Raw genomic sequence first — 17,705 nt, forward strand, 5'->3', positions numbered from 1 at the left:
GACTGACTGACTGACCGACCATCTTGTATATATTGATCAGTCACACACATCCCCAATTACTGACTCAATCTTCAACTGATTAGACTTGTATCTGGCATACCTTCTGACTGACTGACTGACTAACCAACCCACTGACTGACTGACTGACTGACTGATTGAGTGACTAACCAACTATCCCACTGATTGACTGACTGACTGATTGAGTGACTAACCAACTATCCCACTGACTGACTGACTGACTAGAGAGCGCGGTTTTATGTATCACGGGAGTATCAAGACACCTCCACCCGAAACTGACCTCTCTTTTGGCCATTCGTTTCTATTTTCTTTAACAGGAGCAGTGCTTAGCGGCCTTTTTTTCATCTTTTTTTCCTTGAGCTGCTTTCCTTACCGTAAAAAAAATAGTGTGCTTTTTTTTGTGCCTCTCTAACAATTCAATTCAGGCGACGGACTTAAACTTGACTGACCTGTTGAAAGCTGACTGATTAGAGAGCAACCTTTTCGTACCTCCATAACAACCCAATTCCCTGACCGACCAAACACTGTACTGACCTGTTGAAAGCTGACTGATTAGAGAGCAACTTTTTCGTACCTCCATATGTTACCCTTGATCTTCCTCCTTTCCAGTTACAAAATAAAAAATAGACTAGACTGACTCCTTAACAACCCAATTCCCTGACCGACCAAACACTGTACTGACCTGTTGAAAGCTGACTGATTAGAGAGCAACTTTTTCGTACCTCCATATGTTACCCTTGATCTTCCTCCTTTCCAGTTACAAAATAAAAAAATAGACTAGACTGACTCCTTAACAACCCAATTCCCTGACCGACCCAACACTGTACTGACCTGTTGAAAGCTGACTGATTAGAGAGCAACCTTTTCGTACCTCCATATGTTACCCTTGATCTTCCTTTTTTCCAGTCAAACACACACACACACACAAAAAAAAAAAAAATAGACTAGACTGCCTCCTTAACAACCCAATTCCCTGACCGACCCAACACTGTACTGACCTGTTGAAGCACTTGCCGCACGTCTGACACTTGTGCGGCTTCTCCGAGGTGTGGATGATCTTGTGGCGGCAGAGCGTGGACGCCTGGCGGAACCCCTTGCCGCACACCTGTTGGGGAAGGGCAGGTGTGGGGGTCACGTGGGCTGGTGTGATGGTTAGGATGATGGGGTGAAGTGAACGGGTGGGGTGGTGGTAGATGCGTGTATATTTTGATTTCTTGGTGTAGGGTGAATAAATTGTCATATTTATTGATTAATTGATTGATTGATTGCATTTTCTTTGTCTTGTAAGTGCATCCGTGGGTGGATATATGTTTCTATTAATTTGTTGTTTGTTTTACTGTTTACATCTCTGGTTGTTTATGTACGTTATTGTTATCATGGCTTAACCCTTGTTTTGTTTATTATCTTACGTGACCAGGTGTAGAGATAGGGCTAAGTGGATGGGCTTTTATTTCTTTATTCATTTCTTATTTGTTTATTTATTTGTTTACTTCTGTTTGTTTGTTTGTCTGTCTGTTTACCTTCACACTCACCTTGCACACGAAGGGCCGGGCACCTGTATGTACCGGCATGTGCCTCGTCAGGTTGTAGTGCGCGTTGAAGATCTTCCCACACTCAGGGCAGGTAAACGTCTTCTGCGCCTTCCCCACCCCGCCCACGCTGCCCCCGCCCACCACCCCCACGGCCTTCTTCGCGCCCCCCACCACCTCCGCCACCACCACCCCTGACGTGTTGGTGGCGATACTGGCGAGGTTGCTGCCTGTAGGGGGCGCTGAAGGGGTGTTTAGGGCGGGGGTGCTTACTGGTGTGGATATGGGTGCACCTCCTCCTCCTCTTCCTCCTCCTGGCATGGGTGTGGTAGGTGATGTGACGCTTAGAGGCTTGGCTGTAGGGTGGAGGAAAGAGATGATTGTGGGTACGATGTGGGATGGGGTGAAAGAGAGAGGGGGAGGGGGTAGCTGTGGGTGAGGTGTGGGAAGGGGTGGAGGGAAGAAAGGGGGGGAAGTGTGTGGAAGGGATGGGAAGAGGGGAAGAAAGGGTGGGCTAGTGTGGTCAGGTGTGTGGTTCAGGTGTGGGCAGGTATGGTGTTTTAAAGGGTATGGAAGGTAGGGTTGGATAGAGTGGGCTGGTGTGTAGTTTAGGTGTGGGCAGGTATGGTGTTTTAAAGGGTATGGAAGGTAGGGTTGGATAGAGTGGGCAGGTGTGTAGTTAAGGTGTGGGCAGGTATGGTGTTTTAAAGGGTATGGAAGGTAGGGTTGGATAGAGTGGGCAGGTGTGTAGTTAAGGTGTGGGGAGGTATGGTGTTTTAAAGGGTATGGAAGGTAGGGTTGGATAGAGTGGGCAGGTGTGTGTTGCAGTTATGTGGATACTGAGGCGTCTTTTACAGGTATGTGGGTATTGTGTAGTTTTTTTTTTTTTTTAGCAGGTGTGTGTTTATATTTTCACTTCGTATCATTTATTTCTGTGGGAGCATTTTATCTTAACTATATTTCATTATCTCAAACATTTGCTCATTTATATCCAGTCTTTTGTGTGTGTGTGTGTGTGTGTGTGTGTGTGTGTGTGTGTGTGTGTGTGTGTGTGTGTGTTGCGAGGAATTCCTCTTATCCTCACATAAACTTAATAATCTGTTTACACTCAGTTCATATGTTCATTTAGTTTTGTTTATTTACCTTTCCCAGAAGCATAAGAGCAACCGTTTATATTACATTTGCTTTCTCGTGCTTTCTGAGAATTGCAAAGCTCTGACCATCCTGCATTTTGTGTATCATTATAGCTCTGGGGAATGAGGGAGAAGAGAGGAGGAGAGAAGGAAAGGATGATGAAAGAAGTGGATGAAAGAAGGGGAAAGAAGTGGGAGAGGGAGCGACTTGGAAGGATGAGAGAAGGGAAAGGGAATTGGGGGAAGGGGATGATTAGGAATAGGGCGGAAGGGGAGGAAGGAAGAAAAGAAGAGAAGTTAAGGGATTGATTGCGGAACGGGAGAGAGATAGGAAAAGGATGATTGGAAAAAAAGGAAGGGAAGGGGTGGAAGGAAGGAGATGAGGGAAGGGAGCTACTGGGAAGAGGGAGGAAGGGGGAGAGAGATAAGGGAAAGGAAGTGTAGGCAAAGGATGGAAGGAATTGGAGGAAAGATTCGAAGTGTGACAGGAAAGGGGGAGAGGGAAGGGAAAGTGAAGTGAGGAAAGGGGATGGCTGGGAAAGGGAGAAAAAGGGGGATTAAGTGGTAAAGGGGAGGTAGACCAAAGATCCACTTACCTCCAGATAGTAGTGGTGGTGGTGGTGGTGAGCGGGTGGTGGTGATTGTGGTAGTAATCGCCCCCGCCCTCCCCATCCCCTCCCCAGGCCTCCCCACCCCCACAACCACATGAGAGGGGTGCTGGGGGAGGGGGGACGTGGGGGGTGACCTGGACGACTTGGCCTCATCGACTCGCGGGCAGGGGGAAGTGGAGGGTGAGGGGGGCGCGGTGGTGCAGGTGGTGGTGGTGGTGGAGGCAGTGGTGGTGGTGGTCCTTGAGAGGGCAGCGGGACCAGTCATGGACAGGTCGTAGGGGCGTGGTACCGGGGAGTCCGAGGTGGTTTTGGTGGTCGCCTGGAGAAAGAGAATAAGGAGGGAGATGAATGGCGGAAGAGGAAGAGGGAGATGAAGTGAGATGAGTGGAAGAAGGAGATGAGTTGAGGGGTTGGGAGATGACTGAGAGAAATATGATAGGAGGAAAGGGAGAGGATGGATGTGAGTGAAGGAAAGAGGTAGGTTAAGAAAAGGAGATGAATGAAAGAAAGAGAAGAGGGAGATGAAATGAAAGGAGTATAAGAATGAGGGAGAAAATAAGATAAATATAAGTAAAAGAAAGGAAAGACAAAAGTGAAAGAAAGAGATGAATGAAGGAAGAGAAAGATAAGTGCAGGAAGAAAAAGGGAGATAAGAGAGATAAACAGAGGGAGAAAAAAGGGAGATAAACAAACCTAGACATCTAAACTACATCCACGCCCTTAACTTACACAGGTATACACGAGGGAGGGCGCGGGGGAGGTTTGCGTCTGAGCCTGCGTCCGCCCCTTCAGAAGGTCGAGGCGCGTGAAGGCGGAGAGGGCGTGGGGCGTGAGGCGGTGGGCGGGCGCGGGGCTCAGGTGGGCGGTGGCGGGGGGCGGCGGCGGCGGCGGCTGAGAGGTGGGGGGGGCGGGGGGGGAGAGTCTGTCGGAGGCGCTGGAGGAGGGAAAAACACCTCCAGCCTGGGGGGAAAAGGGGGAAGAGGGAGAGAGAGAGGAGAGAGGAGAGAGAGGCGAGTCATTATTATTATTATTATTATTATTATTATTATTATTATTATTATTATTACTATTACTACTACTACTACTACTACTACTACTATAATCACTGCAATCACTATCCTCCTCCTCCTCCTCCTCCTCCTCCTTACCTGGTAGTAGTGGTAGAGGAAGGGGTAGTGGGCGAGGAGGTCCCTGGCGCGGGGGTCGTGAAGCAGCTCCTTGGCCCTCCCCTGCTGGTGGTGGTGCTGGTGGTGGTGCTGATGGTGGTGGTGGTGGTCGTACAGCGCCCGCAGCCCCGCCAGCCTAGGGTCGTGGAGGTCCCTCAGCCCGGCGTGGGGGTCGTGGAAGGCGTTGGGGTCCAGGGGTCGCCGCGCCACCAGGGGCCGTAGAGGTGTGTTGGGGGGGGAGGTGGGTTTCGTTACCTGTGGATGGGAAGGTTAATGGTTTGGTTACCTGAGGATTGGGCAGGTGAATTGATCATATTATTGTGGTGTACATCTCGATATTTAGTTTATTCGTTGTTGTTTTTTCAATGTTCCTTTAGATTTTGTTTTGTTTTACTAGTTTTATTTTTTAGTGTTATAAGTTTCTGTTCAATGTAGTGAATTTTAGATGTCTGTGTGTCCTGCTTTCATTTTTTTTTCCTACCGTTATTTCCAGACTTGTCACCATCTCGCCACTCTCAATACCCCTCATCATCACTCTCCACCTCATCACCTCCTCACAACTCCCACTCCCTCATCACCGTCATCACATCCTCATCACCCTCTCACCTCCCCACCATCACCACCTCCCCGTCACCACCACTATCACCACTTCCCTGTCACCACCCTTGACCACTATCACCTCTCCTTTCACTCTCCTCCTTAAACTACCACCTCTCTTTCCGCTCACCTCTCGTCACAACTTCCCTTCGTCACCATCATCACCGCCTCCCGTCACCACCATCACTCCCTCCCGTGCACTCCCCTCCGTCACCACTTCCCTTCGTCACCATCATCACCGCCTCCCGTCACCACCATCACTCCCTCCCGTGCACTCCCCTCCGTCACCACTTCCCTTCGTCACCATCATCACCGCCTCCCGTCACCATCATCACTCCCTCCCGTGCACTCCCCTCCGTCACAACTTCCCTTCGTCACCATCATCACCGCCTCCCGTCACCACTATCACTCCCTCCCGTGCACTCACCTCCGTCACCTTGACTCTCTTGGGCGTGGGCTCCATGATCCTGTCGATGGAGAAAGCGAGGGGCGCCCGGCTGCGGGTGTGCGTGTGGGGGGCGGGGCTGGGGGGCCGCTCTGCCTCGGGGGGGGGGGCGGCCGGGGACTGTCTGGGGCTGCCTTCTGGGGTGCGACGCGCGGGACTGGGAGGCCGGGGGGAGCACTGAGCCGGGCTGGGGGGCCGAGGGGGGCGTTGAGCTGGACTGGGGGCTGAGGGGGACGTTGAGGTGGACTGTGTGAGTTAAGGGGGTGGCGGACTGGGCTGGGGGGCCGAGGAAGTCTGGTAGTTGGGCTGGAGGTGTGAGGGGGACGATGAGCTGGGCTGTGGGGGTTCAGGGGGCGATGAACCGGGCTGGGGGGGCGATGGGGGCGTTGAGTTGGGATGAGCGTGTATGGGGGCGTTCAACTGGGCTGAGGGGGCGATGAACCGGGCTGGGGGCGCGAAGGGGGCGATTATTTGGGCTTTGGGAGTAAGGGGGGCGTTGAGCTGGGCTGGGTGGGCAAGGAGGTCGGTGAACCGGGCTGGGTGTGTGTGGGGGGCGTTGAGCTGGGCTGGGGGGCCGAAGAGGGCGGTTAATCGGGCTGGGGGGGCGAGGGGGCCGTTGGGCTGGGCTGTAGGGGTGAGGGGGTCGTTGAACCGGGCTGTGAGGGTTAAGTGGACGATGAACCGGGCTTGGGGGTCGAGGGTGGCGTTGAGCTGGGCTGGGGGGCCGAAGGGGGCGATTAATCGGGCTGGGGGGGCGATGGGGTCGGTGGACCTGACTGGGGGGACGTAAAGTTAGCTGAGCCGGGCTGGGGTGCCGCAGGGGGCCGTGACCCGCACTGGGGTGGCGGGGGGGGCGCTGGGCCAGGCCGGGAGGCAGGGGAGGGGCGTGGGGCTCCTGCTGCGGCGTGTGTCTGCTGCCATCCGCGCCCTCCCTCAGTCTCTCCTGCAGGGCGTCGGGTGGGGGTCTGTGGGGGGAAGCAGGTCGCTCCCCCCCGTCCCCCTGCCCCCTCGCCGCCGCCATACCCTCACCCACCCTGGGGGGGAAGGGCGGGGGGCTGTCCTCGGCGGCGGCCATGGGGGGGTACAACATGGGGGAGGAGGTTAATGAGATGACTTTCTTCACCTGCCGGGAATTCCTTCACCTTCGCCTCCTTCGCCTCTCTATCCTGACCTCGGTGGCCCGGTGCTGCTGCGGCCACGGGGATCGCGAGGCCCCGGCGAGGGTGTGACGCTGGCTACATGCCTGAGGGAGGAGACGAAATGCTGTTAGATGGATGATGGTGACGATGATGATGATGATGATGGTAACGATGATGATGTTGATAAGAATAAAGGAGGAGGAGAAGGAGAGTATGATCTAGGAGGAAGAGAGGGGATGAGGTGGTAATGTACTTGAGGGAAGAAAGAGAGAGGAGGCGGATAACGAAGAGGAGGACAAAGTGTAGACGGTGGAGGGGGGAGGAAGAGAAAGTAGAGGTACATGAAAATGAGAGTCGAGAAATGATGAGGTAATAACGTACAAAAGGGAAGAGAAAATAAGAGAGAGAGGAGGTATATAACGAAGAGGAGGAAGGAGTGAAAACAGAAAAGGCGGTGGAAGAGAATAAGAACGTAAGACCGTAAGGAGTTTGCAAGAGGCCGGTTGATCTGTACAAGGCATCTCCTGTAAGCCTAACCCAACCTTACCTCACTATCCATGAACTTATCCAACCAAGGCGACGAAAGCGCGAGAGATGAGGAGAAGAAGGTGAAGAAAAATGGGGCAGAGAAGAGGAGGGCGGAGTAAAGGTGAAGAACGAAAGAAAATAAGAGGTGGAGGAGGAGGAGGAGGAGGAAGACGAGGAAGAAGAGGTGGAGGAGGAGAAGAAGGAAAAGGATATAGAGACCAGGACGGCGGCACTGAATTTAGGCGAGGAACGAAGGAAAATAAGAGCCATCAGAGGAGGAGGAGGACGAAGAAGAAGAAGAAGAAGAGTAGGACGTAAAAGAAGAAGAGGAGGAGGAGAGAGAGATTCCATTAGTCGCGGCCACACGGGGCTGATTACAGGGCCGTGCCACTGACGAAGAATATCCTGCTGCCAGACGCTGCCACCCCGGCGAGAGCGAGGAGCGCAATCTGGTGTGAAAAGTCCATCAGGGCCGCGGCACACGAGAGGCGGAGGAGGAGGAGGAGGAGAAGGAAAAACAGACAAATATCACACTCTCAGCCTTCTGCCCTTTCCCAAGTCAACTTCTCCTCCTCCTCCTCCTCCTTCTCTTTTCCTTCCATTCCTCCTTCTCCTTTTTCCTCCTGCTAGCTCCTCCTCACATCACTTCGTCAGCCTTCTTCCCTTTGCTATATCAACTTTTCCTCCTCCTCTTCTTTCCCTTCATTCTCTTCCTTTTCCTCCGTCTCCTCTTCCTCCTTTTCCTATCATTCTTCCTTGTACTCCTCTTCCTATTCCTCTCTCCTCACTCCTCTCTCTTCTTCCCGGTATAATCTTTACATCTCCTCCTCCCCCATTCCTCCTTCCTCTACTCCTGTTCCTGCTGTTATTCTCTTCTACTTTCTTTTCCAATATAATTCTTCCTCCTCCTTCCCCTCTTTCTCCATTCCTCCTCCTCCTCCTCCACATCCCCCACCACCACCACCCCCGCTGCCTCCCACGCGGTGACCACTTCCCGGCGCTCTCTGTCCTTTCACCCGCCTCTGCAAGTGCACAGTTTCGACACACAGCTGCTTTTATCACGGGGCCGCGCATAATGGCCGCTCAAGCACTCTGCATGCGTGGCTGAGGGCGGCCGGGCGAGGGGCGCCGCTCTCCGCCCTAAATAGATGCTAAGAAGTGAACAATGAAACCCATTTAGGGGTGAAAGCCGACCAATATCCTGAGAAACCGGGGACACAAAGACGCCTCCGCCTCCGCCTCCTCTCCCTTCTCCCCTTCCTCTAATCAATGGCAAATGAAATTTATTGAGTGAGAAATGTGCGTTCGGAAAAAAAAAAATAAAAATTGCGTTGCGTAGATAAATATAAACCAACCAACACTTTTAAGTAAGAAAGGGATCTTGGAATTGGAATATCTAGCGATTAAAAGCCCGTCAGCATTCAGCATTGTTGGTAGTTAAAACTGCAAACAAATTGGTTGGTTGGCTCGGACGGACGTAATAATAATAATAAAAAAAAAAAAAGTAATAAAAAAACTTAATTCGTTGGTTCGACTCGACCTCAAAGTACTGCGTACATTTTTGCTCTCCTACAGAAAGAAAAAAAGAAAGTTGGAACGGAACGGGTCCAACGAAGAGTAACAAAGATGATTCGAGGTTGAAATTTGTCATATGAACAAAGGCTTAAAGAAGTAAATTTATTCAGCCTATCAAAACGAAGAATGCGAGGCGATCTAATAAAATGGTTCTTTCCTCTTTCCATAAATATGCAGTTTTCCATGCTGCCTGGTTCTTTTCCTTTCCTCCAGCTTTGGCTGGCCTTCTCCTTTGCTGTCCTTCATCTTCGTTCTTCCTTTGTGTTCCTTTGTGTTCCCCTTCCTCCTCTCCTCCTCTTGGTTCTCCTCTTCTTCTCCTCCCCCTGGTTTTTCCCTTCCTCCTCCTTCTGGTTCTTCTCCTCCTCGTTCTCTTTCCTCCTCCTGGTTCTTCTATTCCTCCTCCTTCTCCCCCTGGTTCTTCCCCTCCTCCTTCTGGTTCTTCTCCTCCTCCTCCTTCTTTCCGCCTAACCAGACCAAGTGCACGAAGGGAGGAAGGTTTTGCTCTCTTTACCTCCACTTTCACCTCCTCTTTTTCTCCCTCCTTCTCCTCTTTTTAACCTTCTGTTCGCTTTTTTCTGCTTCTTATTTTCACTCTCATTCTTTTCCCTCCTTCGTCTGCTCCTCCTGCTATTGCTTTCTTTCTTCACATGTCGTTCTCTTATTTTTTCTTTTCCATTTTTTATCATTTTATTTTTTCTTCTTTTTCCTCCTTTTCCTTTCACTTCGCTGTGTCATACTTCACCACCTCTACCTCTTCCTCCTTCCTTTCCCATATTCCTCTTCCTCATCTTCCTCTCTTTCCTCTTCCTCCTCCTCTTCTTCTCTTTTCACTTCGCACTCTTCAAAGCATTCTCAGACTTTCGCTCCTTTCCCACTCCTTTTTTTTTTTCACTTTAAATTCGAGAGAAAGAAAAAAATATCGTAAAATCTGAGTTCCTCCGCCTTTCTTCACTGCTTCTTTCCGGCGCTGCAGGAGTGACTGAGTGACCCCCGGGGCGGCGGCGGCGGCGGCTCTGAAGGGAACAATCTGGGGTGCACTTCGCCTCCTTCCTTCGTGAGCAGTCAAAATGAAAGAAATCAAAATGGCTGCCTCCACCACCACCACCGCCCCCCTACCCGCCCCCCACTACCACCACCCACACCATCACCACCACCTCCTTTCCACCACCCCGACCTCCGCCACCACCTTTCCCGTGTCATAATTTTCTCATATTTTCCTTTTTTCTTCAGTTATAGGCTCAGGGTGGGCTGGGGTCTGGGTGAACAGTTTTGGGTCTTTTGGGAAGATGCGGGACTTGGGAACAGTTTAGGGTCTTTTGTGGGGTTTCAGGACTTGGGAAGAGTTTGGGGTCGTTTTGGGGGTCTGCCAGGCTTGGGAACAGTTTGGGGTCTTTTTGGGGGTTTCGGGGCTTGGGAACAGTTTAGGGTCTTTAGGGGGGTTTCGGGACTTGGGAACAGTTTGGGGTCTTTTGGGGGGCTTTGGGGCTTGGGAACAGTTTAGGGTCTTTAGGGGGGTTTCGGGACGTGGGAGCAGTTTGGGGTCTGGATTTGGGGCTGCCAGGCTGGGGGAACAGTTTGGGGTCTAGATCTGGGGGCTGCAGGGTCGGGGAACATCACGGTTTCCCACGGCCAAAAGCGACACTGACCGGGTGTCGCAACAAATACAGTCATACATTCATATACATATGACGATATATATATATTACAAAACTAACTCTCTGCTCTGAATAGATTTGCTAGAGTTCCCGGTTTCTTTTAGTTATATAGGGTAAACGTCGTCTCAGGATTTAGTGGGCGAAGGTGCTGCGGGGGAGAGCGAAGATTTCTGGACCTGTTTTTTTTAGGGCTGCAGGGATCGGGTGAACAGTTTGGGGTGTCTTGGGAACTCGGGATTAACACTACTCTGAAAAATGATGTTGAAGTTCCCCTTTTCCTTTAGTTATATTGGGTAAAGGGGGCTGTGGGCTGAGCGAAGAGTTGGGGTCTAGATTTGGGGGCTGGAGAGCTGGAGAAACAGTTTGGGGTCTTGTGAACTTGCGACTAACGCCTTGCTCTCAAAAAGTTAGTTAGATTTCCCGTGTCCTTCAGTTATAGACTCAAGGGCGTCACTGAACCTAGAGGGCGGACGTTGGGGCTGCGGGTCTGAGCGAAGAGTTTTGGGCCTCTCTTGGTTCTGGAAGTGGCTCGCTGCCCCCCACGGCGACCAGATATTGAAGCACCGCCCGACAGCCCCGCCACCTCGGCCACGGAAATGGACTGCATCAGCTAACAAAAATACCCTTTTACGCCGGCACGCGACCTCGCCCCCGCCCCCCACGCATCCCCCCATGCCCCCCCTCCCTATCCCCATTCCCCTTCCCCACCCACGGTACTCGGGAAGGGGGCGGACCACACAGATATGGGGAAGGGGAGAGTTTGCCCCCCGCAGCGAGCCACCCAGACACTCCAAGCCACACACACACACACACACACACACACACACACACACACACACACACACACACACACACACACACACACACTTAAAGAAGGATTGTTTTCCCCTCCGTCTTAGTCTTAAAAAAATGTCTTTAATATCGTTTCCTTGAGTTTCATTTTGCTTCTTTATCCATCTGTTTGTTTGTTTGCCTTTTTGTTTTAGTTATATACTTCTCTCTCTCTCTCTCTCTCTCTCTCTCTCTCTCTCTCTCTCTCTCTCTCTCTCTCTCTCTCTCTCTCTCTCTCTCTCTCTCTCTCTCTCTCTCTCTCTCTCTCTCTCTCTCTCTCTCTCTCTCTCTCTCTCTCTCTCTCTCTCTCTCTCTCTCTCACACACACACACACACACACACACACACACACACTCCTCCCATATCTGTTAGTGTTCCCGAGATGTGTATTCATGAAAAGCATCAGAGTGGAAGTAATAGTGTTGGGTGCGTCTCTCTCTCTCTCTCTCTCTCTCTCTCTCTCTCTCTCTCTCTCTCTCTCTCTCTCTCTCTCTCTCTCTCTCTCTCTCTCTCTCTCTCTCTCTCTCTCTCTCTCTCTCTCTCTCTCTCTCTCTCTCTCTCTCTCTCTCTCTCTCTCTCTCTCTCTCTTTTCCCAGCTGTCTCCCAAAGCCAGTCATCTGAACAACCGCCTAACCATCAATCTCCTCGACCCTCTCTCTCTCTCTCTCTCTCTCTCTCTCTCTCTCTCTCTCTCTCTCTCTCTCTCTCTCTCTCTCTCTCTCTCTCTCTCTCTCTCTCTCTCTCTCTCTCTCTCTCTCTCTCTCTCTCTCTCTCTCTCTCTCTCTCTCTCTCTCTCTCTCTCTCTCTCTCTCTCTCTCTCTCTCTCTCTCTCTCACTACCTCATTTTTTCCTTCCACTTCCTTTATTTATTTGTTTAACTCTTCTTAGACATTCTTCTAAAGGGTTATCTCCTCCTCCTGGGAAGCAACCAACATCACCCAAATAGAACGTGTACAAAAAATAAAAAAAATTGCAGCCAAAGTGGCTCTCGGAGGCGCTGCAAAAAGTGACCATGTTACTCCCTTCCTTGGGGAACTGAAATGGCTGAAAATAAATCACCAGTATGTGTGAGACAATGACACTCACATATTGGATAACAAACCATGACCTCCCTGATTGGTTGCTCCCATTAGCTCGTGTTCGTGACAGACGCAGTCACCATGTAAACACCAGGCAGACCGAACACCTACATGTACCCCGGTGTAACACTTGCCTTGCCACCAGGTCTTTCCAAGTGAGTGCTCCCTCACTTTGGAACAACCTGCCTCCTGTTGTGCAACACGCCCCCTCCCTGTTCACTTTCAAATCACGTCTCAAAGAATTTTTCCTTAATAGGCAATTTTCCCAGTAGCATATTTAATTTTATTCAATTTTTAGTTTTTGGTCCCATATATGATTTTATTTATTTTACATCTGACTGTGATCTGCCTCGCCCTGTCAAATCTTTTTCTTGTTTTTATTTTGACTCAGCACTGTTGTTTTATGGTCTGACACTTATTAGCTCTCTGTGCCTAAATTTAGTTTTTAACACGTCTGGCTAAACTTCATTGGCCATATTGTATGGGACTTTTGTTGTAACTCTAATTGATTATAAGATATATGTCAAGAATAACCATTGTAATAATGGAAATAAATTCTACTCTATTCTATTCTATTCCTCCTCCTCCTCCTCCTCCTCCTCCTCCTCCGCCTCCACAAGAAAGCCAATACTATGCTCGGGTTTATAGCGAGGAACTTCGAATACTAGACGCCGGGAGTTATGTTATCCTTGTATAATTCGCTGGTAAGGCCCCACCTGGAATACGCCGTGCACTTCTGGTCTCCTAATTACAGGAAAGACATTGAATTACTTGAGAGAGTACAGCGACGCGCTACGAAGATGATACCATCACTGAGGACGAAACCCTACGAAGAGCGACTCAACCTCTTCACGTTGGAAAAGAGACGACTGCGGGGAGACATGATACAAGTCTTTAAGTACCTGAACAAGCTCAGCAACGTTGATCACTCCAAACTTTTCGCTCAAGAATCTAACCCGAGGACAAGAAATAATGGAAAAAAAATTCAAGCAAAGCGATGCAATACCGACATCGGCAGGAGTTATTTCTCGAATAGAGTTGTTCGCCATTGGAACAGCCTTCCTGCAGAAGTAGTTAGCGCAGAGACCATCAACTCCTTCAAGAAACGCATTTATCGACACTTTGCTGCATCGGGAGTGAACTGCATGCATCCAAGAGTAGGTACACAAGTGCTTTAATCCTTCCCTCAAGCCTCTCCTGTGGCTGACGGATTGATTAAATCACTAAAAGCAAGCAGCCTTGTAATGAGCCAACAGGCTTTCTGCTGCCTTATCGTTCATGTTTTCATGTTTCCCCGTTCTCCTCCCACTCTCCCTTCTTCCTCCACCTCCTCACCCCTCTCCCTCACTCTCTCTCTCTCTCCCACATTTTATTCTTAACATTCTCTCTCTCTCTCTCTCTATCTCTCTCTCTCTCTCTCTCTCTCTCTCTCTCTCTCTCTCTCTCTCTCTCTCTCTCTCTCTCTCTCTCTCTCTCTCTCTCTCTCTCTCTCTCTCTCTCTCTCTCTCTCTCTCTCTCTCTCTCTCTCTCTCTCTCTCTCTCTCTCTCTCTCTCTCTCTCTCTTTCTCTCTCTGCCCATATCTTCCCTCCCTCTCTCCCTATCGCCCTTCCCCTTTCCTCCTCCTCCTCCTCCTCCTCCTCCTCCCTTCTCTCCATTCCTTTCGTCTCCATTCAGAGGCTTTCCACTTCATCGTTGGGAGAGAGAGAGAGAGAGAGAGAGAGAGAGGTCAGTGTGGAAATGAGCATTAGCCACTTCTCTCTCTCTCTCTCTCTCTCTCTCTCTCTCTCTCTCTCTCTCTCTCTCTCTCTCTCTCTCTCTCTCTCTCTCTCTCTCTCTCTCTCTCTCTCTCTCTCTCTGGGTTTCTTTGTAGGCCGAGTTTTTTCTCCTCTAAGGCCAAGCGACATAAGGTTAAGAATTGCATAATGTTAGTGTTTCCCGCGGGTGTCTCCTCCTTATACTGTGTGCGTGTGACTTTCCCCTCAACGGTACTGTAACTTAAGACCTGAATTTGTGTGTTTTATTGAAGGAAAAAGAGAAATTGCATGTTTCGAGCTGTGGGTACGAGAGAGAGAGAGAAAGTCGAGTGGGTGGTGGTGATGGTGGTGGTGGGCGAGGCGGTGGTGGTGGTGGCAGGGGTGCGGTAGGTGAGGGGGGGGTAAGGGGTGGCTCCGCGGCTCCCTTTGACCAGTTTACCCTCGCCCATTCCCTAATTACTTGACAGCGATGTAACCACGACGGTCCCTCCCCCTTCACTTCCCCCTTTCCCTCCCCTCTTCCTCCTCCTCCTTTCCCCCCTTTCCTCTTCTCTCACGGGTTGCATCCTCTCTATTTTTTCTACTCCTCCTTTCTCTCCCTTCCCTTCCTCCCATTTCTTTCATTTTCTTCCTCGTTTTTGTCTTCCCATCCTCCCTTTCCTTCATTTTTTGTTTCTATCTCCCTTTTCCCCTCTTTCAGTTTATCTCTTAATTCCCCCTTCTTCTCCCCCTTCCTCTCCCGTTTCTTCCCCTCGCCCCTTCTTCCCCTTATTTTCATTTCCCTTCCTGACTTTCTTTTTTTCATTCTTTCTCCCCTTACTTAACCTCTTTTCCCCCTTCTCTACGCACACCCTTTCACCTCTCCTTTCTGTCACCAGCACTTTTCTTACCATCTCCATTACCATTGCTATCACTGTGCCTGCTTTCCACACCTCACCATCACCAACAACAACACAAGCATCACCACTTAAATTATTATCATCGCCATGTCCACCAGCACCACCTCCACTTCATCTCCACTACCACTACTACTATTATTTTTTCCACCTTCTACACCTCATCACCAACACCAACACCACAACTTCTATCACTACCACCATCATATTCACCAACACTACCACCATTTCCACTACAGGCTTTCTTCGTAAGTGCTTCAAAACATTTGCTTGTGACTCAACTGTAATCAAATCTTTTTATGCATTCATTTTAACCCACTTTGAGTATTGCGCTCCTGTTTGGATGTCTGCTGCCAAATGCCAAATGTTACTTGACAGAGCTATTCAATTCAATTAAATTTATTTCTCCGGCACTTGTTCTTGGTCTTGATCACCGGCGTCAAGTTGGTGCCCTTAGCATTTTATTTAAAGTTTTTTAAAGAATAATCGACATCCCTTACACAATGCTTTGCCTGATCCTTTTACTCCTGCCCGGGTCACGAGGTTTTCTCTTAGTCAAAACGATCTTGCTTTTAATCCTATGAGTTTTTATACGACACAATTCTCACGATGTTTTCTTCCGTCGTTGACAAATTTATGGAATCAGTTACCCAATGAGATTGTCCTTTCTGCAGACATTTCTACATTTAAGTCTCGTGTGAATGTCTTTTTGAAACAGTAACTTCATTTTTCCTCCTTCTGGCTTTGACTGGCCAGTTTCTTAACTATTCGTTGCCTTTGCTTCTCTCCAGTACCGTTTGGTATTTTGTGTGGTTCAACTTGTATCTGCACCCTGGAGGGAGGCTTTGGCTGCTTATCATAATAATAATAATAATAATAATAATAATAATGATGATGATGATGATGATGATAATAATAATACAACCACCTTCACCACTACCACTACTTTTATATTCTTATTTTCCAGCAACACCTCAACAACACCAACATCAACACCATTGCATCTCCACCTCCACCACCATCCCTATTATTATTTCCACCTTCTACAACTCACCCCTACCACCACCACCACCACCACTAGCACCAGCAGGCAGCATCGTTAGGCACTGCACCCCCCCCCCCTCCCCCCACCGCCGCCATCAAAGCAAGGCCCCGCGCTCTCCATTGTTCTTTTGTTGAGGGTTGTTCCTGCCCTCGTCGATTCCTCAGTGCTGGCAAAACAAAACACGATCACGCCGCGCACTGGACGCTCCCTTTCTTTCTTTCTTTCCTTTACCTCTGTGTCTGTCTGTCGGTCGGTCGGTCTGTGTGTCTGTCTGTGTCTAAATGTCTTTCTGTTTCTCTGTCTGTCTGTCTTCCTATTTGTCTCTGTTTGTCTGCCTGTCTGTCTGAATGTGTGTGTATGTGTGTGTCTGTCTGTCTGTCTGTATGTATGTATGTTTGTCTGTCCGTCTGTGTGTCCGCCTCCCTGTTTGTTTGTTTCATTCGTATTTATCTGTTTTTTTTTTTTTTATACCTGTCTCTTACACATATCTCTCCCTAACCTTTCTCCTCTGTTTCATCTTTTTTTTATGTTTGTTTTGGTTTTTTCCTCTTTCGCTTTCCGTTTTTTTTTTCTGTATATTTCTTTTTGCATCGTGATCTTTCCCTTTTTTACTGTTCCTTGTATTCGTTTTTTGTGTTTTTTTTTTAGTTTTCTTTTATTTTCGGTCTGACCCGTTTCACTTCGTTTCGTTTCTGTTTCTTTTTGTTGATTTACTTTATCTTCGTCTATCTATGCTTGTGGGAGTTTTTTTCTGTTGTTTCTCTTTTTTATTCGTCTGAACTCTGTGTGTGTGTGTGTGTGTGTGTGTGTGTGTGTGTGTGTGTGTGTGTGTGTGTGTGTGTGTGTGTGTGTGTGTGTGTAAGTCAATTGGAAGATGAAGTAACGAATATTCTCTCTCTCTCTCTCTCTCTCTCTCTCTCTCTCTCTCTCTCTCTCTCTCTCTCTCTCTCTCTCTCTCTCTCTCTCTCTCTCTCTCTCTCTCTCTCTCTCTCTCTCTCTCTCTCTCTCTCTCTCTCTCTCTCTCTCTCAATATATCCTCATGTCCTTCGCAAATTACTAAGGACAAGAAAATTACGATAAATCACGGTGGCCATAGAGACTTCACGAAATTATTCCTCCATGTGTGTGTGTGTGTGTGTGTGTGTGTGTGTGTGTGTGTGTGTGTGTGTGTGTGTGTGTGTGTGTGTGTGTGTGTTTGCTGTCCCCTTCTCCTCTTTTTTTTTTTCTTCCGTGACTTCCTCCCATTTCTTACCTCTCCTTCCACTCCTTCCTTTTTTTTTTTTTTTTTGCTTTCTCCCATTCCTCTGCTTCATCCTTTCCTTCCTTCCCTTTCCTCCTTCCTTTTTTTCCTGTTTTTTTCTTTTCTCTTTTCCTGTTTATATTTGTTTTGTTTTTTTCTCTTGCTCTATTTCCTTCATATGTTTTTTTTTTTGTTTCCAGATTTTTTCATTATTTTCTGCATCATGTTTTCTTGATTCCCTTCCTCTATGTCTTCTTGTTTTATCTCTTTTTTTTTTATTCTGTTACTATCTAGCTCGTCTTCTACTTCAAATGTTTTTTTTTTCCTTCTATTTTTCTGTCATACCTTTTTCCCTATCTTCATTTTCTCGAGTTTTTTTCTTTATTACTGTGTCTTCTGTTTCTTGCTTTCTTCCTTTCTTCCTTCCGTATTGTCTTTTTTTCCTTTCCTCGTTATTCCTTTC

General features: G+C 48.9%; 2 protein-coding genes across 2 annotated transcripts in view; both read right to left on the reverse strand.

Annotated features, from left to right (window-relative positions):
- The window catches only part of LOC126980480 (zinc finger protein 628-like), a 59,637-nt gene that overhangs the window by 2,236 nt on the left and 39,696 nt on the right, over positions 1-17,705 (reverse strand). Inside the window, exons 2-7 of the mRNA XM_050830415.1 lie at positions 5,482-6,742; positions 4,440-4,712; positions 4,021-4,251; positions 3,277-3,610; positions 1,551-1,903; positions 1,017-1,123 (exon numbers count right to left, since the gene is read on the reverse strand). Of these exons, the coding sequence (XP_050686372.1) occupies positions 1,017-1,123; positions 1,551-1,903; positions 3,277-3,610; positions 4,021-4,251; positions 4,440-4,712; positions 5,482-5,517 (1,334 nt within the window). The 5' untranslated portion in view covers positions 5,518-6,742. The remainder of the gene's footprint in view (positions 1-1,016; positions 1,124-1,550; positions 1,904-3,276; positions 3,611-4,020; positions 4,252-4,439; positions 4,713-5,481; positions 6,743-17,705) is intronic.
- On the reverse strand, positions 5,755-6,574 carry LOC126980636 (proline-rich protein 36-like). The gene is made up of 2 exons (XM_050830738.1): positions 6,331-6,574; positions 5,755-6,215 (listed from the first exon to the last, which is right to left on the reverse strand). Exons 1-2 carry the CDS (start codon positions 6,572-6,574, stop codon positions 5,755-5,757), a joined length of 705 nt encoding a protein of 234 aa, XP_050686695.1.

This window comes from Eriocheir sinensis, chromosome 44 (assembly GCF_024679095.1).
Source record: "Eriocheir sinensis breed Jianghai 21 chromosome 44, ASM2467909v1, whole genome shotgun sequence".
Classification (NCBI taxonomy): Eukaryota; Metazoa; Arthropoda; class Malacostraca; order Decapoda; family Varunidae; genus Eriocheir; species Eriocheir sinensis.